The sequence below is a fragment of the Coregonus lavaretus genome (assembly GCF_964263955.1).
Source record: "Coregonus lavaretus genome assembly, chromosome: 32".
Lineage (NCBI taxonomy): Eukaryota > Metazoa > Chordata > Actinopteri > Salmoniformes > Salmonidae > Coregonus > Coregonus lavaretus.
The window spans coordinates 7855272-7878447 of NC_140019.1; the positions used below are offsets into that span (position 1 = coordinate 7855272).

General features: G+C 43.9%; 1 protein-coding gene across 1 annotated transcript; it reads left to right on the forward strand.

The window, feature by feature from the left end:
- Window positions 1-4317: 4317 nt before the first annotated feature.
- LOC311107564 (rho guanine nucleotide exchange factor 37-like) lies at window positions 4318-20189 on the forward strand (the record flags this gene model as incomplete). The annotated part of the gene is made up of 12 exons (XM_084150070.1): window positions 4318-4710; window positions 5179-5308; window positions 6297-6444; window positions 6863-7062; window positions 7229-7359; window positions 7783-7887; window positions 8358-8471; window positions 8715-9032; window positions 11405-11533; window positions 15665-15860; window positions 18301-18512; window positions 19983-20189. 12 exons carry the CDS (start codon window positions 4318-4320, stop codon window positions 20187-20189), a joined length of 2283 nt encoding a protein of 760 aa, XP_084006196.1.
- Between the last annotated feature and the right edge of the window lie 2987 nt (window positions 20190-23176).

Sequence of the window (23176 nt, forward strand, 5' to 3'; positions counted from 1 at the left end):
TACAGAGAATGAATTTGTGGCTGTGTGAGTCGAAATCATCTTAGTGTAACAGTCAAGCATGAATTGCAAACAACCCCCCCCCCCCCCAAAAAAAAGAGCCCACAATACAAAAATGTTTTATATTTTAGCAATTTAGCAGATGCCCTTATCCAGCATGAAAAAGGATGAAACACTCAACAACACCTGTGACAAATGGATTTATGGACATGGTTCTCTCCGAGGCAAGATGGTTGACAGACCAGGAAGTCATGGCCGATTCTGAGAAACATTTCTCCGCGTCTCCATTTGTTGCCTTGGGGTTGCCCTGCAACTGGACACGGACACCCCCACCAGAAACAAGACAAAGACAATTTTAGAAGATGCATGTTAGGCCGAATCGAGAACGAGGATGGTATCGCCAAGTCAGGGCTGGTCGAAAATTCTCTGTGCTACACCAAACAGTACCTAACCTGTAACTTCCAGTAATGTATATCAACAATCTTTGGTTAAATCACATTATCTGGTGTAACAATCTGACTAGTGCTCAAGTAGAAACTGTTGCTTCAAAGGTCTGTTTCACTTTCTTTTTTCAATAGTTCATGTTAGGCTATAGCCTAATTTAGATACATTGTTACTATCTCTTTGCACTGTGTTATAATATAACATAAATGTGAGTCATCCATCCACCATTGAAAGAACCCTCAAACTACATGTTTAATCTATAATTAATCTATGTACACTTTTGAAAAATAAAATATGAATTTACTAGATGTATCTGGGTAGCCAATCTACTACTTATACTAGTACTACGATCTACTGATGTAGAAGTAGTAGACCTACTGTACTTCTTCTACAATCTGTTATACTGTAAATTGAACTGGGCCATGACCTAAACAAAGTAAGAAAGGAAGATAATTATGTTGTGGTGAGTGGAGGATGTTTAGTCTGAAACAGATTTTTATCCTCCAGTCATTAGGACCGACCCATCAGCCATACAGTGTCCTGCTATCCCTGGAATCCAAGTTTCCACCCTGGTCAATGGAATATTTAAAATTTAACACATGGGTAAGGTTATTGCTGTGTCCTGTTCTAAAATTAGCAATGAGTTATCATCACCTATACTTGTTTAAAAACTACAAGTCATCACAATGATGACAGAACTATTAATTCATAAATTTACGCAGCATTCCTTGACCCAATTCCAATGTTATCAACGCGATACATTTTTCCTCAACGCTTGTGTATTCCTTGTTGCCCCTGAAATGTTTGTCAGTTAGATGAATTGTTTATCTGTAAATAACTGACACATTTGATCACCCTCAAGATAAACATTTACTGTAAACTCCATATGATTTTATTGTCTTGTACTGAGACATCCACACAAAGGACACATTTCTAAATTCTTACAGGTGGAAAATCTTTACAATTACTTGGGTGGCAATTGACACTGTGAGGAAACGTAAATCGGCATGGTGCTGTGTCTACTGGCGGGCCAGCCAATGAGCTTCTGCCTGAGCAGGCGTCACTTCCTTTTCACTGGCTGCTGCAGTCAATCAGCTTATTCAGCACAGAGAGAGTATATGTGCTGTGTGCGCGCTGGCCTTTCCACACTGCTAAAAGCCTACCACCACCTCCCTCTCTGCCTCCCCCTTAACCCCAACAAACATCCCATCCAGCTGACCCTCCCATCCCCCATTCCCACACAAGCCGCCACTCACACACCCATGCCACATTAGGCCCAGCTCTGTTAGTGAGTGAGTCAGTGGAGAAAGTTACACCAGTCTCTGTGTTGGTGTGTTTGCCAGGCACTCGACTGCAGCAACAGCAGCACAATCCTCTGGCCCAGCGAGCCCTGCTGCGTCTGATCCCAGGCCTCTTCTCAAGGTAATGATGTGCATTAATGGTTGTTTACTGCTGGCACTGTCACTGAGAACCTAATATTTTCAGCCTGAGGTGAGGTTGTTGTTGTTGTTGGATTATCTGATTATGAAACTAGTAATCCAGAGACCTGTTTTGTTATGGTGGTGTGTCTGTTTATATAATGCGTTTGGATATGTCTGTATTTCTATCCACCTTATTCGTTAACAAATGATGACTCATTATGTAGATCCAGTGGTGAATCACAGCTAAGTCAAAATGTTTTAAGTATTTTTTGCTGCTGAATCACAACCACTGACTGTCCCTCCACACATTTTTTTGTCAGTATTCCCATGACATGAATGAGTCAGACAGTGCCTGCATTTTAAACAGTTATAGTGCCTTCAGAAAGTATTCACACCCTTTGACTTTATCCACATTTTGTTGTTACAGCCTGAATTTAAAATTGATTAAATTGAGATTTTTTTTGTCACTGGTTTACACACAATACCCCATAATGTCAAAGTGGAATTATGTTTTTTATATATATATTTACAAATTAATACAAAATGAAAAGCTGAAACATCTTGAGTCAATAAATATGAAAGCCCTTTGTTATGGCAAGCCTAAATAATAATACACATTTGTTTAAGTTTAAGTGGACTCACTCTGTGTGCAATAATAGTGTTTAACATGATTTTTGAATGACTACCTCATCTCTGTACCCCAGACATACAATTATCTGTAAGGTCCCTCAGTCGAGCAGTGAATTTCAAACACAGATTCAACCACGGACCAGGGAGGTTTTCCAATGCCTCGCAAAGAAGGGCACCTACTGGTAGATTGGTTAAACATTTTTTTTAAAACATGGTCAAGTTATTAATGACACTTTGGATGGTGTATTAATACACCCAGTCACTACAAAGATGCAGGCGTCCTTCCTAACTCAGTTGCCGGAGAGGAAGAAAACCCCTTGGGGATTTCACCATGAGGCCAATGGTGAATTTAAAAGGGTTACAGAGTTCAATGGTAGTGATCGTAGAAAACTGAGGATGGATCAACAACATTGTAGTTACTCCACAATACTAACCTAGTTACTCCACAATACTAATCTAAATGACAGAGTGAAAAGAAGGAAGCCTGTACAGAATACAAAATTATCCAAAACATGCATCCTGTTTGCAACAAGGCACTAAAGTAATACTGCAAAAAATATGGCAAAGCAATTAACATTTTGTCCTGAATACAAAGTGTTATTTTTGGGGCAAATCCAATACAACACATTACTGAGTACCACTTTTCATATTTTCAAGCATAGTGGTGGCTGGGTCATGTTATGGGTATGCTTGTAATAAAGGACATTTCATCTCCATTACCAACATATTATGTGAAAATGGCGCGTTTATGTTTTGTAGTAAAAAAGAACGTAAGAAAACGGTTTACAATGACATCAACCAATTAATTGGCAATGCCTCCTCATAATTGGTTAAAATCACACGATGCACACCGATGTCATTGGAAACACTTATCTTCCCCTCTTTTTTTTTTTACTACAAAACTTTGAAATGTGAAATTTTCACATGTTTATGTTGGGGTGGTGCTGGAGATAATAAAGGGACATTTCACAATTTTTCAACTTCATCAAGGACTGGGGAGATTTTCAGGATAAAAAATAAACGGAATGGAGCTAAGCACAGGCAAATTCCTAGAGGAAAACCTTGTTTAGTTTGCTTTCCACCAGACATTGGGAGATTAATTCACCTTTCAGCAGGACAATAACCTAAAACACAAGGCCTACACTGGAGTTGCTTACCAATAAGACAGTGAATGATCCTGAGTGGCCGAGTTACAGTTTTGACTTAAATCTACTTGAAAATCTATGGCAAGACCTGAAAAGGGTTGTCTAGCAATGATCAACAACCAATTTGACAGAGCTTGAAGAATCCTGAAAATAATAATGGGCAAATGTTGCACAATCCAGGGGTGGAAAGCTCTTAGAGACCTACCCAGAAAGACTCACAGCTGTAATCGCTGCCAAAGGGGATTCTACAAAGTATTGACTCAGAGTTGAATACTTAAATTAGGTATTTAATATTTTATAAATGTGCAAACATTTCTAAAAACATGTTTTCACTATCTCATTATGTGGTATTGTGTGTCATTTTGAATTCAGGCGTTAACACAACATAATGTGGAATAAGTCGAGGGGTAGGAATACTTTCTCAAGGCACTGTAAACCTTATTACATTGATTGAAATCTTCTAAAAATTGAAATTGCTTTAGCAGCAACAGCTTTGTGAAAGCAGGACCATGTTGTGCGAACACATGGTGTTCCAGCTCAGAGGACAGGAAACAATACAGAGTATAAGCCATTCAGCCCCACTATAATAGTCCTACCGCTGGCTGCTACTACTGGGTGGGATATAGACCTCAGGCCCCACATGGAGCTAAGCCCCTATTTCTCTGACCGACAGCCCCAGCATGGAAAGCCCAGTGAGGGCTGAGCCAGCTACCCCATCCCTGGCTCCCCCAGCTCCCCGAAACCATACTCATTCTCTAAGTCCCAGAGCTGAGGCCAAAGAGGAGAGGTTGGAGGAGAGCGAGGGAACAGCGGATGAGGGTGAGGCAGTGGACACAGAGGAGGACCCTATATATTTCTCGCTGTTATCAAAGATGTCAGTCTTTGTGGAGGAGCCAGCAGAGGATGCATTAGAGAAGGCTGCGGCTGAGGAGGCTGCAGCCAAGGAGAGGGCTGAGAGAGAGGCTCAGAGGCAGCTCCTGGCCACAGAGGAGCTGGTCTACACAGAGAGGAACTACCTGAGACTCCTCCAGGTCTGCACCTGCACCATCAGGAGCAACCTGCAGAAACTACAGGTACCTCTACTGCACCGCTGCATAGTTTCCTGACCATGTGACCTGACCAGGGAAAACTCTGGGGTCTAAAGTCAATAGACGGCTCTCTAAGGAATGGTTATCTTGAAGCACCATGCTTTATTTCCTTTCCCGTCTCTGAAGGTATTTAAATTACCATATCATCAAATGTATTTGATTACAAGGCTGTGCTTAAAATGGGTCTCATAAAAACAGGATGAAATCACATTTTATGGGGTGGAAGGCAAGCCTGTCTATGCATCAGCCAGTGGTAATGATGAGGAGGGCTAATGTGATTGTATGTCGGCAGTAGGATGGAAAGAGGGAGGAGGATGCAGAGGGTGAGAGACGAGGTGGATGGAGATGGAGAGAGAAGGGATAGAAAGATGGAGAGGGTAGTGTTGTGGTGGGTGAATGATGCCCTTTGTGGAGAAGTAAAGTTGGTATGATGTACCTTCTCCCCCACCACAGCCTCAGCTGCCTAACCTGGACAGCATGTTCCTGTACATCGAGGAGGTGATTGACGTGTCGGGACGCCTCCTCAGCCTCCTGGACCAGAAGCAGGTCACGCCCCATGATCCTCTCTTCCTGGAGACCCTGTGTAAGTAACAACAGTGCAGAAATAATAATGATATATGCCATTTAGCAGGTTATTTTATCCAAATCCACTTAGTCATGCATGCACACATTTACTAATGGGTGGTCCTGGGAATCAAACCCACATTCCTGGCATTGCAAGCGCCATGCTCTACCAACTGAGCCATAGAGGAGCAGTATTGCAGGAGTAGCAGGACTGTTACCTTTGCGGGCTACCTTCACACCTCACACATACACTATCACACCTAGTAATTCTTACTCACAGGTACTTACTAACATATTCACACCTGCACCACCATACCTACTAATTCTATGGGGCTATTCATGAATAGGCTCATGTCAACCCCCTCTGTTTCACAGGACTATTGATACCAGCTGCTTCTCATTATGTGTTCTACATACCTGCGTGTATTAAAAGCCTATTAGCACATTTCCCACCATGGTGTTACAAACCAAACACTTCATACAGTACACCTTGCAGTCAAGCTGCTTGGAGAGGTCAGCTAAATAATGGGAAAAATAAACTCAGTCTCTGTTGCGACCTTGTTTGCCCCGCTATATTTATATGTAGAGCAAACAAGTGCCGGTGTGTCAGAGTTCCTTTTTTCCATTATTTAGTTGACCTCGCTCAGCAGCTGGACGGCAAGGTGTTCAAACATGAATCTTTTCTGCAGAGGTCTAACCTGCAAGAATGGCCAGAGAGACAAATATACATTGAGTGTAGAAAACATTAGGAACACCTGCTCTTTCCATGACAGACTGACCAGGTGAATCCAGGTGAAAGCTATGTCCCATATTGATGTCACTTGTTAAATCTCTGCATTATTGGGAAAGGGCTCGCAAGTAAGCATTTCACGGTAAAATCTACACCTGTCGTATTCGGAGCATGTGACAAATCACCTTAGCAATGCTCCATGGGACAGATAAAGGACAGCATGGCATAAATGTACATTTATGTCCCATCATAAATACTTGATTCATATTCCCTTCAGGTGTTGCCTTCCTCAGTCTATCAACAGACATAGAGTCGGCGTACAAGGAGTACCTGGCCAACTACAGCAATGTCACAGAGTTAGAGAACAGCTACAAGCAGAAAGAACCCCTGTGGACTGAGATGGTGAAAGTCATCAAGTCCTCAGCGTACGTTTATCTCTCTCTGCATTCCTGTTCCAACCATACTTTCTACCATACTTCATTTCTGTCCCAAATCTATGGTCATTTTCATGCCAAACATCCAACAGGGTACGGCTATAAAGTACAAACTGATCTGGGACCAGGCTAACTTTGACCCTATTGTCACATTGAAATACAATGTCCATCCTTCAGTATTGTCACAGCACGTGTGTTGATACAGGCCAGAGGTGAATGTACATAGGTTTATGTCTAATTTTCTGCATTCCTGTTCGTACCATACATTGTCTCTATTGTCCCATTGAAATACAATACTGAAATTGCCCTTAATATCACACCCCATTTTTCTTGTTTTACGGACGTCGAAATACAGCTTTCTCACATTACACGTCTAGAAAAATACACATTTAGACTATGTTGTGTACAGGCCAGAGGTGAATGCTACCTCTCTGAGCTTCTTTCTGGTGATGCCAGTCCAAAGGATCGCTCGCTACCCTCTTCTCCTCCAGACCATCATGAAACATACAGACCCTGGGCACCCATCCTACTCTCTCCTGGAGCAGACTGCCCACACCGCCATAGCCCTCAACTGCAGGATCAATGAGTACAAACGCTTCCGAGAAGTTGGTGAGGACACGCTAGCTATCACGTTCTAGTAATCATATCCTATGATTGGTTTTACTATTCAGACCAAGGATATTGGATTGTACCTTAGGAATTGATAGATTGTGGCCATTGCCTTCACTTTTTTTTCTGAACACCCATATTAGAATTTCTTGTCTTCTCATCAAAGCCGACAAATATAAGAAGACGGAGACCCTGACGATAAGAGATAAGATAAATCGGCTGAACAGCCACAGCATCGCAAAGAAGACGGCCAGACTGAGCCAGTTCATCAAGCATGAGACGGGGATTGCACCAAGGGTAAGGCACTTTCCGTGCCTGTTCCTATTGTTAAGTTCACTCAGCCATAAAATAAAGCTACACGCCCTTCTTCAGCACTTTAGGTTAATAATTAAACATAGGGAATGGAAAAAGCTGTGAGATAACATATGATATCACCAGTGTTTACTTCTTAAAAGGTCTCGCTGTATTCAAACCTTGATTCACACCTCATTTGTTAGATAAAGTATGTAGAGAGTAGTTGAATACAATGACACATGCTATGCTGGTGGCATCTCACATGGTTATGAGTATTCCCTTGCAGACATTTTTAGACATATTCATAAAGTCACAAACTGAAGCTCTGGGTCTCTTTTTAGCAATGGATGGTAGAACATTATTATTTGAATCTCTGTAAAGATTTATTGAATTTGCTGTTAATAACTTCCCTCGGTTCAATTCCAGTTGGTTGATGAGGAGTTTGATGCCTTGGAGGGCTTTTTCTATCTCCTTGAAAATGGGATCGCCGTGCTACATGAAAATGTGGAGACATATCTCAACCATCTACAGGTGAGTTTTTGTAGACCCGATCCCTTTGCTGTGGAGACCAGAGTAAGATCACCATGACAGCATTGGAATCACTTTGTTTACGCCTGGCTTTCAACTCAACATACAATTAGTGCCCAATCCCTTTAGATTCACTTCTAGCTTGGCATCCTCTTCTCACTAAATAATGGGCACTGTTGGATCAGTGATCCTCCTCACCAGCTGTCGACTACAGCTCTGATTTGAGTATTTTACTTGGCTAATGTTTCCGTAGTGAGCATTTGAAAATGTACAGATATTGTAAGAATATCTGTAAGTTTTCAGCCTCTTTCTCATTGCCACACCTATGTGAATGCAGTCCTTCCCCACTGTCAAACAACCACTGCCTGTCATAAACCATGGATTTCTGACGACTGCCTCACAGTTTTCTGTTTGAGTTTCCCCTGTGTCTAAATATAGTTTGTGGCATCTTTTCTTCCATCGTTCTATTACAGCGATTCCTTAGCTGTCGACCGGAGGAATTTGATCTTGACATGGACGGTGAGAAGCCTGCTATATGCTACAAGGAAATCACAACTGCATTGAGACAATGGATACTTCCTACATTTGTGAGTCAATCCACAGTACCACTTTGTTATGCATGCTACAACAATGGGCATCAGAAAGGAAGTGGGGTGGGCGGACAGACCGTCTTTATTGAATTATGCCAATGGTCGTGTTTGACTTTCCCACATGTCCTTCAGGCTTCAGATTACACTGCCTGGACCTCACACCTCTATCCATCGCCCTCCCCCACTCTCTATCCCCTAATATTCCCACTTTCTCTTCCCATCCCCCCACTCCATTTCCAGGAGAAGAGGGTGAGGACTTTGGTCCACAAGCCTCTCTGTGCCCTTCGAGAACTGCTGGTGGGGCCTCGTAACCTGATCCGTAAGCGTCTGGACAAGCTGCTGGACTACGAGCTGATCGAAGAGAAGCCAAGTCTGAGCTACGATGAGCAGGCGGTGGCCAACACCTATAAGACCATCAACACGTTGCTCCTCAACGAGCTGCCCCAGTTCAATGGCCTGGCCCTCACCCTGCTCTGGGGCATGCTGGGGGCCTTCAGCTGCCTGCACAAGGACCTGGCTGCAGACATGGAGCAGCTCTTCCAGGGCTTTGCCCAACAGGTAGGTAGTAGGTACACCACAGTCACTGTAGAGGGGTTTAGAAGGAGTAACAAGGTAGACTTTAGTATAGGAACTAGGGTATCTGTGGACGACCAATGCTGACCATTGCAATTTACCATTTCAGCCAGTGAATCTGCTGTCAGTTGTTTGCATCCTGAACAAAAATATAAACACAACATGTAAACTGTTGGTCCTATGTTTCATGACATGAAATAAAAGATCCCAGAAAAAATTAGTTTACATCCCTGTTAGTGAGCATTTCTCCTTTGGCGTGATAATCCATCCACCTGACAGGTGTGGCATATCAAGAAGCTGATTAAACAGCATGATCATTACACAGGTGCACCTTGTGCTGGGGACAATAAATGGCCACTCTAAAATGTGCAGTTTTGTCACACAACACAATGCCACAGATGTCTCAAGTTTTGAGGGAGCGTGCAATTGGCATGCTGACTGCAGGAATGTCCACCAGAACTGTTGCCAGATAATTTAATGTTATCCATAAGCCACCTCCAACATCGTTTTAGAGAATTTGGCAGTACGTCCAACCGGCCTCACAACCGCAGACCACGTGTAACCATGCCAGCCCAGGACCTCCACATCCAGCTTCTTCACCTGCGGGATCGTCTGAGACCAGCCACCCAGACAGCTGATGAAACTGTGGGTTTGCACAACTTAAGAATTTCTGCACAAACTGTCAGAAACCGTCTCAGGGAAGCTCATCTGCGTGCTCGTTGGCCTCACCAGGGTCTTGACCTGACTACAGTTCGGTATCGTAACTGACTTCAGTGGGCAAATGCTCACCTTTGATGGCCACTGGCACGCTTGAGAAGGGAGCTCTTCACGGATGAATCCCAGTTTCAACTGTACCAGGCAGATGGCAGTATGGCGTTGTGTGGGCGAGCAGTTTGCTGATGTCAACGCTGTGAACAGAGTGCCCCATGGTGGCGGTGGGGTTATGCTATGGGCAGGCATAAGCTATGGACAACGAACACAATTGCATTTTATCGATGGCAATTTCAATGCACAGAGATACCGTGACGAGAGAGATCCTGAGGCCCATTGCCGTGCCATTCAAACGCCACCATCACCTCATGTTTCAGCATGATAATGCAAGGCCCCATTTCTTAAGGATCTGTATATATTTCCTGGAAGCTGAAAATGTTCCAGTTCTTCCATGGCCTGCAAACTCACCAGACATGTCACCCATTGAGCATGTTTGGGATGCTCTGGATCGACGTGTATGACAGCGTGTTCCAGTTCTCGCCAATATCCAGCAACTTCGCACAGCCATTGACGAGGAGTGGGACAACATTCCAATGGCCACAATCAACACCCTGATCAACTCTATGCGAAGGAGATGTGTCGCTGTGCATGAGGGAAATGGTAATCACACCAGATACTGACTGGTTTTCTGATCCACGCCCCTACTTTTTTTAAAGGTATCTGTGACCAACAGATGCATATCTGTATTCCCAGTCATGTGAAATCCATAGATTAGGGCCTGATGATTTTATTTAAATTGACTGATTTCCTTATATGAACTGTAACTCAGTAAAATCTTTGAAATTGTTGCATGTTGTGTTTATATTTTTGTTCAGTGTATATTTTCCTTCACTCTGCGGTCTAACTCATCCCAAACCATCTCAATTGGGTTGAGGTCGGGTGATTGTGGAGGCCAGGTCCTCTGATGCAGCTCTCCATCACTCTCCTTCTTGGTCAAATAGCCCTTACACAGCCTGGAGGTGTGTTTTGGGTCATTGTGCTGTTGAAAAACAAATGATAGTCCCACTAAGGCCAAACCAGATGGGATGGCGTATCACTGCAGAATGCTGTGGTAGCCATGAAGGTTAAGTGTGCCTTGAATTCTAAATAAATCACAGACCGTGTCAACAGCAAAGCACCATCACACCACCTCCTCCATGCTTCACGGTGGGAATCACACATGCAGAGATTATCCGTTCACCTACTCTGCGTCTCACAAAGACACGGCGGTTGGAACCAAAAATCTCAAATTTGGACTCATCAGACCAAAGGACAGATTTCCACCGGTCTAATGTCCATTGCCCGTGAAGTCCCCTGTAACTCAGTTGGTAGAGCATGGCGCTTGCAACGCCAGGGTTGTGGGTTCGTTTCCCACGGGGGGCCAGTATGAAAAATGTATGCACTCACTAACTGTAAGTCGCTCTGGATAAGAGCGTCTGCTAAATGACTAAAATGTAAAAATGTATATTGTCAAGCATGTTGTGTTGCAGTTTTCTTGTATCACTTTCAGTGACAGATTAGTGAGAACGATACCTAAGGCCAGAGATGCAGCTGAAGTTGAACTTGACTATCTTTCTAAACTTGTTTTGTCTGACATGTCTTTACAGCTCCCTCACAGTTCCCTGGAGCCTAATGCATTCTGGGAGTGGGCAGAGTGTTCGGTGCTGGAGGGTGCGAGTAGGCTGAAGAGTGTTTGTCGGAATGTGGAGGACCAACTCAATGCTCCCATTGTCCAGGTCAGTCCCAACGGAAGCTGCACTATAATCTGTTGTTTGGTTGGTGGTGATGTGACTTGTTGCTGGGGAACATCGCCAGGGACAATGCGTGTATACATCCACAGCCTCACAGGACTTGTTGTCAAATAGTAGCAGGACGATTCATACTAGACCTATTCACTGTAAATGTTCTTATTACCTGAATCCATCATGTGTTTGGAATAACCTGAATTGGATCAGGATGGTTATTTATATTAGCCTTAGACTTGTGGTGTTACCTGTTGAGTAATCTCTCGTGGACAGACGATGTAAACCTAAATCGGGCGACTAACCAAATTGCGCAATATTTTAGTTCTGGGTTAACCGAGATTACCTGTTGAAGGTTCTGAGGAAGGTGTGCCGCCTATGTAACTAAACACAAGTCATTTGTCAAAACTAACACAATAGAACATGTCACGTTCACAACTGACAAAATACAAACTATATTTGCTGTTCAACATGTATAAATAGCAAACTGGAAATTCCATTACCTTTCCCACCCAGTCAGAACAGAAAGCGTCATTCATTTTGCTTAGTCATAATGCACTAATAACTTAACTCCAGCTAACGCGTGGCTCATATCATCACCACACCACTACGCATTACTTTAAGTGATCAGAATGTGAAGAAGGCGAGAGAAGAGGAGAGAGAAATGGTCTGGTCTGTCTCAGACCAGTCTAGACCTCTCACACAGCCCATATTATAATCAGTGTTTTAAGTCTTTCTGTCTGCAATGTGAGCAGCCCTCAGAACAGAACAGAGGGTAGCTATGGATGCGTCCCAAATGACACCCTATTCCCTCAAATGACACCCTATTCCCTATATAGTGCACTAGTTTTGACCGGAGCCCTATGGGCCCTGGTCAAAAGTAGTGCACTACATCGAAAATAGGGTGCCATTTGGGATTGATTCTATATGATAGTAATGAGACTCAGGCTGTCAGATCTACAGGAATACATGACAGCAGTAGTGAGGATGGGCAGCTCATTTGTGGCTGGAGATGACTCTCACTTACAGGAACCATTTCTACAGCACTAGAAAGGAACAGGATCACTTCATTAGCTGCTCTTAGATGACATAGAAAAGCCATAAACCTTACAAGTCACCCTGGGTGAAGGCTAAGCAGGTGAACAAACACCAGTGATAATGAGTGCTCACTCTAATACAACACATTAGGAACACCTGCTCTTTCCATGACATAGACCAGGGGTAGGCAACCCTGTTCCTGGAGTACTGCAGGATTTTGTTCCAACTAGGCACAACACCTGACCAACTGAGCTAATTGATCAGTTCAATGATTGCCTAGAAAACATCAAGTGCCTGTGGCACTCCAGGACCAGGTGAAAGATATCATCCCTAATTGATGCCACTTGTTAAATCCATTTCAATCAGTGTAGATGAAGGGGAGGAGGTTAAATTAGTATTTTTAATGCTTGAGACAATTGAGACATGGATTGTGTATGTGTGGCATTCAGAAGGTGAATGGGCAAGAAAAAATATGTAAGTGCCTTTAAAAGGGGTATGGTAGTAGGTGCCAGGCGCACCAGTTTGAGTGAGTAAAGAACTGCAACGCTGCTGGGTTTTTCACGCGCAACAGTTTCCGGTGTGTATCAAGAATGGTCCACCACCCAAAAGACATCCAGCCAACATGAAACAACTGTGAGAAGCATTGGAGTCAACATGGGCCAGCATCCCTGTGGAACGCTTTCGACACCTTGTAGAGTCATGCCCCGATGAATTGAGGCTGTTCTGAGGTCAAAAGGGGGTTGTAACTGAACATTAGGAAGGTGTTCCTAATCTTTTGTATAATGTGCATCTAAAAAATTGCCAAAGACTCCCTAGTCACCCTAGTCATAGACTGTTCTCTCTGTTCCCCCACACATTGACTCTGTACCGGTACCCCTGTAAATAGCCTTGTTACTGTTATTCTGTTGTTGCTCTTTAATTATTTGTTATTTTTCTATTTTCTATATTCTTTATGTAATTTTTTTAGTTTTTTTCTTCAGTTTATTTAGTAAATACTTTCTTAACACTTATCTATCTTAAAACTGCATTGTTGGTTAAGGGCTTGTAAGTAAGCATTTCACTGTTGTATTCGGCGCATGTGACAAATAACATTTGATTTATAGATTGCATTTGGATTACTGTTACAGTGCTATTTGGGTTGTTAATTGGATTCGTTATGACATTTCTTGATTTCTCAATTTTTTTGTGTGTGATTATTTGTGTACTTGTTTGACATTTTACTGCACTGTTAGGAGCTAGTAACATAAGTATTTCACTGCACCCACTATAACATCTGCAAAACTGTGTACATGACCAATAAACTTTTTTTTGATGTTGCTAATGAATAGTTTAACTATGTTGCTTAGCTATATTCCTGATCACTGCTTATCTACAAAGTCAAGGGAAAGTATTCAGACCCCTTGACTTTTTCCACATTTTGTTACGTTACAGCCTTATTCTAAAATTTATTCTACACACAATACCCCATAATGACAAAGCAAAAACAGGTTTTTAGAAAATGTAGCACATTAAATACAAATAAAAAAATTGCATAAGTATTCAGACCCTTTACTCAGTACATTGTTGAAGCACCTTTGACAGCGATTTCAGCCTTGAGTCTGTATTTGGGGAGTTTCCCATTCCTCTCTGCAGGTGTTCTCAAGCTCTGTCAGGTTGGATGGGGAGCATTGCTGCACATCTATTTTCAGGTCTCCAGAGATGTTCGATCGGGTTCAAGTTCGGGCTCTGGCTGGGCCACTCAAGGACATTCAGAGACTTGTCCCGAAGCCACTCCTGCGTTGTCTTGGCTGTGTGCTTAGGGTCGTTGTCCTGTTGAAGGTGAACCGTCGCCCCAGTCTGAGGTCCTGAGCGCTCTGGAGAAGGTTTTCATCAAGGATCTCTCTGTTCTTTTCTCAGTTAATCTTTGCCTCGATCCTGACTAGTCTCCCAGTCCCTGCTGCTGAAAAACATCCCCACAGCATGATGCTGCCACCACCGTGCTTCACCGTAGGGATGGTGCCAGGATTCCTTCAGATGTGACGCTTGGCATTCAGGCCAAAGGGTTCAATCTTGGTTTCATCAGACCAGAGAATCTTGTTTCTCATGGTCTAAGATTATTTAGGTGCCTTTTGGCAAACTCCAAGTGGGCTGTCGTGCCTTTTACTGAGGAGTGGCTTCCGTCTGGCCACTCTACCATAAAGGCCTGATTGGTGGAGTGCTGCACAGATGGTTGTCCTTCTGGAAGGTTCTCCCATCTCCACAGAGGAACTCTAGAGCTCTGTCAGAGTGACCATCAGGTTCTTTGTCACCTCCCTTATCAAGGCCCTTCTCCCCCGATTTCTCAGTTTGGCAGGGCGGCCAGCTCTAGGAAGAGTCTTGGTGGTTCCAAACTTCTTCCATTTAAGAATGGAGGCCACTGTGTTCTTGGGGACCTTCAATGCTGCAGACATTTTTTGGTACCCTTCCCCAGATCTGTGCCACGACACAATCCTGTCTCGGAGCTCTACGGACAATTCCTTCGACCTCATGGCTTGGTTTTTGCTCTGACATGCACTGTCAACTGTGGGACCTTATATAGACAGTTGTGTGCCTTTTCAAATCATGTCCAATCAATTGAATTTACCACAGGTGGACTCCAAGTTATAGAAACATCTCAAGGATGATCAATGGAAACAGGATACACCTGTGCTCAATTTCATGTCTCATAGCAAAGGGTCTGAATACTTATATAAATAAGATAATTCTGTTTATTTTTTATAAATTTGCAAACATTTCAGAATCTGTTTTTGCTTTGTTCTTATGGGGTATTGTGTGTAGATTGATGAGGGGGGGGGGGGAACAATTTCATCAATTTTAGAATAAGGCTGTAACGTAACAAAATGTGGAAAAAGTCAAGGGGTCTGAATACTTTCCAAATGCACTGTATGTTCCTGAACTTGGAGTATCGGTTCATTAGGGCACACCGTAGCATAAACTTTTTGCAACTGAAAGCGAACATTTAGTGTTTATTATTGGACAAATCCAGGTAGTCTCCCTGTTTCAGTCAGTTTCCTTCCATTTTGTGCGTAAATGAACACGACCCTGTTATGTTCACTTGGGTCCTCCCAGCCTCTCAGCCCTCGGTCTCAGAAGCGTCTGAAGGTCCTGACAGATAAGCATGGCTCAGGCAAGATCTACCAGCTGACGGGTCATGTGGTGGGGACCAGAGACCTGGACCTGAGCCTGAACAGAGGAGAGCTGGTGGCCATCATCAGTGAGATGGACACACGGGGGGACAGACGACGCTGGCTGGTCGACGCTGGGGGTAAGACCTCCAAGATATCTCACCTTTTCACTTGAGGGGATGATCTTTAAAATGACACACTGCTTCACTTTCTTTTTATATACACTACCAGTCAAAAGTTTGGACACACCTACTCATTCAAGGGTTTTTCTTTATTTTTACAATTTTTTACATTGTAGAATAATAGTGAAGACATCAAAACTATGAAATAACACATATGGAATCAAGTAGTAACCAAAAAAGTGTTAAACAAATCAAAATATATTTTATATTTGAGATTCTTCAAATAGCCACCCTTTGCCTTGACAGCTTTGCACACTCTTGGTATTCTCTCAACCAGCTTCATGAGGTAGTCACCTGGAATGCATTTCAATGAACAGGTTTGCCTTCTTAAAAGTTAATTTGTGGAATTTCTTTCCTTAATGCGTTTGAGCCAATTAGTTGTGTTGTGACAAGGTAGGGGGTGGGGGTATACAGAAGATAGCCCTATTTGGTAAAAGACCAAGTCCATATAATGGCAAGAACAGCTCAAATAAGCAAAGAGAAATTACAGTCCATCATTACTTTAAGACATGAAGGTCAGTCAATACGGAACATTTCAAGAACTTTTGAAAGTTTTTTCAAGTGCAGTCACAAAAACCATCAAGCGCTATGATGAAACGGGTTCTCATAAGGACCGCCACAGGAATGGAAGACCCAGATTTACCTCTGCTGCAGAGGATAAGTTCATTAGAGTTACCAGCCTCAGAAATTGCAGCCCAAATAAATGCTTCACAGAGTTCAAGTCACAGACACATCTCAACATCAACTGTTCAGAAGGGACTGTGTGAATCAGGCCTTCATGGTCGAATTGCTGCAAAGAAACCACTACTAAAGGACACCAATAAGAAGAAGAGACCTGCTTGGGCCAAGAAACACGAGCAATGGACATTAGGAATTCAAGGAACACTTTGATCTGGAGTCCGAATTTGAGATTTTTGGTTCCAACCACCGTGTCTTTGTGAGACGCGGTGTGGGTGAACGGATGATCTCCACATGTGTAGTTCCCACCGTAAAGCATGGAGGAGGAGGTGTTATGGTGTGGGGGTGCTTTTGCTGGTGACACTGTCTGTGATTTATTTAGAATTCAAGGAACACTTAACCAGCATGGCTACCACAGCATTCTGCACTGATACGCCATCCCATCTGGTTTCGGCTTAGTGGGACTATCAATTGTTTTTCAACAGGACAATGACCCAACACACCTCCAGGCTGTGTAATGGCCATTTTACCAAGAAGGAGAGTGATGGAGTGCTGCATCAGATGACCTGGCCTCCACAATCCCCCGACCTCAACCCAATTGAGATGGTTTGGGATGAGTCGGACGGCAGACTGAAGGAAAAGCAGCCAACAAGTGCTCAGCATATATGGGAACTCCTTCAAGACTGTTGGAAAAGTATTCCAGGTGAAGCTGGTTGAGAGAATGCCAAGAGTGTGCAAAGCTGTCATCAAGGCAAAGGGTGGCTATTTGAAGAATCTGAAATATTAAATATATTTTGATTTGTTTAACACTTTTTTTGGTTACTACATGACTCCATAATTTTAATGTCCTCACTATTATTGTACAATATAGAAAATAGTAAAAATAAAGAAAAACCCTTGAATGATTAGGTGTGTCCAAACTTTTGACTGGTACTGTGTGTGTGTGTGTATATATATATTTTGTTGTTGTTGTATTTTATCCCCTTTTTCATGATATCCAATTGCGATCCAATTACAGTTTTGTCTTGTCACTGCAACTCCCCAACGGGCTCGGGAGAGGCTAAGGTCGAGTCATGTGTCCTCCGAATCATGACCCGCCAAATCGCGCTTCTTAACACTGCACGCTTAACCCGGAAGCCAGCTGCACCAATGTGTCGGAGGAAACACCGTTCAACTAATGACCTAAGTCAGCCTGCAGGCGCCCGGCCCACCACAAGGAGTCGCTAGAGCGCGATGAGCCAAGTATAGACCCCCCGGCCAAACCCTCCCCTAACCCGGACAACGCTGGGCCAATTGTGCGCCGCCCTATGGGACTCCCGGTTTTGGCCGGTTGTGACACAGCCTGGGATTGAACCCGGGTCTGTAGTGATGCCTCAAGCACTGCGATGCAGTGCCTTAGACCGCTGCGCCACTCGGGAGGCCACTGCTTCACTTTCTAAAGGAAAGTCAGTCCTTTAGTTAGTCAATGTATTGTGTTTTCTGTCAATGTAGCAGTGAATACCAAACTAGAATGCTGGTTCAGCCACCACCAGTTAGTGGAGACATCTAACGGTTGTTTACTGTTACTGCTGGCTGTGTACTCATAGTAGGTGTTGAGTTCTATCAATCCAAATAGATTAGCTTAATTATTGGATAATAGGTGGTTTGTAATGCATCTTATTACAGTATAAAACTGATGAACGCATGTTTTATGATAATCTATTACACAATCTGTGTCCAGGTCCAAGAGGATACGTCCCCTCCTCCAAACTGGTGCGTTACCACCAGGTAACCATGGACCCTCCCCTGTCCCCTCATCTGACAGTCACTACCATGGATTGTGCTGGGGGGGTCAGACGACACTCCTACACCCCTGACGTCAGGCGACACTCCTACTCCCCTGATACACCCCAGCCCGTGAGGACTGTGTCAATGACTGTGCCCTGCTTCCAGGTAAGTGACACTCCCTGGTGAAGTTTGCCCTAGGTATAGATCTAGGATCAGTGTCCCCTCCACAATCCTAACCTTAAAGTGATAGTTCACCCAAATTACAAAATTACTTATTGGTTTCCTTACCCTGTAAGCAGTCTATTGTCTAGATGACAGCGATCCATGCTTTGGTTTAGTTTCCCTGGCACTGTTTCCACATGCTAACATTTTAGCAATTGTGGCAGAAATCCCATTCAAGTCATTGGACTGATATTAGCATTTTTCACGCATGTTCAAAACATCCAAGTGATTTTTGTTGAGCTTCACAATCAATTTAAGATACTTTTGGATAATTTGGACATGATACGTGAAAAATTCTAATATCTGTCCAATGACTTGAATGGGATTTGTGCCACAAATGCTAAAACGTTAGCATGTGGAAACAGTGCCAAAGAAACAAAGCATGGATTGCTGTCATACCATGTCCATAGACTTCTTACAGGGTAAGGAAACCAATGTCATTTAGTAATTTGGGTGAACTATCCCTTTAACCATTAGTGGGAAAAAAAAATCAAATTGACCCAAGATTAGTGTCTAGGGGCAACTTCACCCGGGTGAGTGACACAAGAGGGCCAGAGCAGCATGGGATCTGAGTGGCAGGGTGTTAAAGCACATCTGATTACCTGCTCTGATTTGTGTGTCAGGGAAATGGATGATGGGTGTATGCGATGGTGGGGAACAGCATCCCATCAATCAAACACTGTCAGATGTGTGTGAGGGTTTTGGTGGAAAACCCCAAATTGGCTGCTTACCCTTGTCAGCAGTGATGAAATGAAGAGTGCCCCCAAACCCTATTCAGAGTGCTTTATTAATTTATTTGTTTTAGCTCTAAAAACATCAGTATACATTGTTGGAGGAGCCACACATGCACAGTGTGGGCGGAGGTGTCGAGGCACATAAATGTTTCTGGGTTGATTCTGTGTGTTGCGGCGGTGTTGAAATACAGCTCTCCTGGTTGTAAAAGTGAGTGATTCTCCTCATGACCTTTGGGAGGCATTTATCATACCCTTATAGCCAGCCCTCTTCATGTACCGCTGGAAGTATGATCACTAATCATAGGCAGGTGACAATCCCCTAAGGCTTCAATTCTTCAACATGGGTGTTCCATTTGAGTCTGTTCTTTCTGTCCAAAATCCTTACCTTGGCTGAGTATGTGCCTGTGTGAGCAGAGGAGACTGATGGTGATTATTAGTCAACTACCATCACAGGCCACACGGCGGAGCCCTAATCTGCACTTACATGCCCTGATGATGGCCAACTTTCTAGAGTCCTGTTGTCCAGAGAAGAGCTGTGTTTACTAATGGCGTTGGCCAGACCACCAGGCTAAAAACAGCAATTAGGCTGCTAGCACATCAATCTCTGTTAGACCGCCATGCTCGTTAATAAAGCCGTGTTTGCTCTGTCTGTTCTTTGTCCACCGCGGTGTCGTTGCAGGTGTTCGCAGGCTATGACTTCGCGGCGAGGAGCAGTCATGAGGTCTCTCTGAGGGCGGGGGAACCAATCAGAGTCCTGGAACCCCACGACAAGAGGGGTAGCCGTGACTGGAGCCTGGTGGAGGTGCGGGGACAGAGGGGGTATGTGCCCTCCAACTACCTGGGAGTGGTGCCTACATCTATGTCGCCCACCACCCCCTACCACTAGGGTTGCCCCGGGCAACCAGCCAGTCCCAGCTAGACGCCACTCAACCATCGCCGCTCACGCACCTCATCTCAGCAGGAGAAGCACTCTCACTGAAGCCTACATCTACAGGAGGGAGAGGGAGAGTGTGTGTGATGGATTGGATGACAGGTGTGTGTGAAGTGGTGCACCAGGCATTTGCATGTAGAGAGCTCCAAGCCCTCGACTGCAGCTCTTATTAGAAGCATGTAAGTGGGAGGCCGCTTCCATCACCAGGAACCAGGGGTGGAATACAGCTTTTTTCTAGAGAGAATGACTGACTGACAGGCAGGCAGGTAGCAATGCCTCAGCACAGTGTGAGGATGAAGGAGAGCAGGCAGTCTGTGGCAAGGGAATTGGCTCTTGTGAATATTTTACCTACCTGACAAAGCTTCTCCACTGAGCGGATCTTTCTCTCTCTCAACTGACGCTGGCAGTTAAACTGATGGACATATGTACAGACCCCTGACTCCATTTATGTGATGTACCACTTGCACCGTCAACAGTGAATCTGCCACTGACATTGACAGCAATGCAATTTATGCTCAGACAAAATAGTTTTATGATTTCTAGGAAGAATGAGGTCGGCATACTAAAACATTAATGCTAGATTGCATGATCAAATAAGAAGAGGGAGAGAGTGGATAAGATGACTTGTGTTCAAATGGATGAAGCGTAGCTAGTTTGATTCCAGATATCAAATGGCAGCAAACATCTGTTATTAAAGCAATTACATCATTCGGTTGTTATGGCTTTAATAGCATAGTACTTGTAGTGCCAGCGGCGCCTTCTCATTGGTCCAAATGTCAGGGCAGAGTGAGACGACAAGACATTACGTGCTGCTGCTGTATCTGGCCTGTCTGGTCTAGACAGAGGTAGAACTCTGTGTCTTCTCTGAGCTGGCCACAAGGGGGCATAGCTCACCTAACAGATGGCGTTGTAGGCTTTAGCGTCTTTATTATTACCTCAGTCAGTATTGATGCTAATCTTCTGGTGGACGTTGCGCAATCTAAACATGTTCATATCTTAACAGTGTTGTGATATATAATTCATTTGACTGTCAATATCTGCTTCATAATATGATCTAATGAGAATATGTTTGCTCAGTAAGTCTACTGTCAGGGATAATCCAATGTCATGTTTTTTTATTGTATTTATTTATTTGTATTTATTCACCGCCAGCAGGCTTTTATAATGTGTTCTGATGACATGAGCTATGAAAGATGAAATGACTCAGTATAGCCAAAAACAGTTTGGAAGGGAGCACAGCTCTGCTCTGTTGGTGCAGCAGTGTCATTGTTATGCTGATTGCTGCAGAATAGTCTGGATGATTCAAAATTCAAGCTGGGTATGCAGCTTTTCAGATATTCACCTCCATTTTACCATGTTGGCTCATAACAGGATTTGTATGCGGCTCTACATTTTTTGATATATTTTAAGGAAAGACCACATAGATGGTGACCCATTTTGTGAAAGCTATTATAACATAGCTTTCACTAAGCGAGCACCAGAATGGAGGGTAATCAAGTGTAAATGGACGTCAGGGCTTTTAGGGTTGCACTTAACCAAACAACGCTACTGCGTGACACGTGCTGTATTCCATATGACATCTAAACATATGTGTGGCGTATTCCGCATTTGTGGTTGTCACCTTGATGCTAAGGACGGGTTGTCACCAGGGATTTGATGCAGTGACTCTCTGCAGCTACTGCTAGCCCTAGCATGACAGAACCCTACGCAGCTCTAAAAATACACTTTCTCTCATTCAATGGTTCTATAAATAGACCACTGTCCTTATAAAATCCCCTGTTGGACCCTTGTTCTCCCCCTGCTGGCCACAGTGGAAACAAGTTGTTTCTCCTTCCTACCTCCTCTGGGTGGTAAATCCCATAACACCAACCGTTATACTACCTCCCTGCACGGCTCCCGGGCCGCTCTTGGCTTAAAATCGATAGAGGAGTATACAGACAACAATTAGGTTGGTTGTTGTTTCTGTCTTAGAGAATTGGGCTCCTGACTGCGAGGGTAATCCAGTGCTTTGCAGGCAAGGCTGAGACAAGGCGTCCATGTTTCTGTTAGCCTCCGACTCCAGTCAGAGTGTGGATCAGCTGCTCCACAGTAACACTGTCTGTTTATATGGCTGCAGCCTCACATTTATGTGCTGGGCTGAATTTATAGGGGGTCCATTTGTAGGGGGTCGCTGTGGCAGTCAAGGGAGAGAGCATCTGCATCTGGGTGCCGGGGGGTATTTTTCCTGAAAGAGTCTCTCCCTCCTTCTCCCCCTCCGCCACCTCCCCTGACTTGTGAGGAAGTGTTGAAGCGCAGTGTGTAACGGGGCAGATCCGTCAAAGCCACGCTGGACTGGCCACAGAAATAGTAGCAGTGGGCTTGGCCTGGTTGCTTTAAGCCAGGGCTGTATTTGGTAACCATTTGGCACTGCTCCTGATGCCTTAGCTTGGCTTCTTTAAGGCCCTCTCAGCTGGCCCTTTAAGGCCCTGTCTCTGGCAAAACCTATTTAGTTTTAACAATGGCTCATCCCCTCTGCTGCTGGACTAGAATGGGAGAGTCTCCCCTGCCTTGTAGCCACTGACTGGGGGTTTAGAAGATAGGGGTGAGACTAAGGCGTGGACGGTGCAGGGTAGCGTGTGAGTGAGCCACGGCAGTCAAGCTTAACAGATCTCCTTGTCGTCAGGAGGATTGACTTGGCTGTTCCTAATTCCAGGACATCAGCTGTTTTCTGCTTTCTCCTTCATGCTTCCAGCCCCTCTTTGAATAAGACATACAGAGAGAGAAGGTATACAGTCCATTTGGAAAGTATTCAGACCCCTTGACTTTTTCCACGTTTTGTTACATTACAGCATTATTCTAAAATTGATTGAATTATTTGTTTCCCTCATCAATCTACACACAATACCCCATAATGACAAAGCAAAAACAGGTTTTTAGATTTTTGCACATTTATTACAAATAAA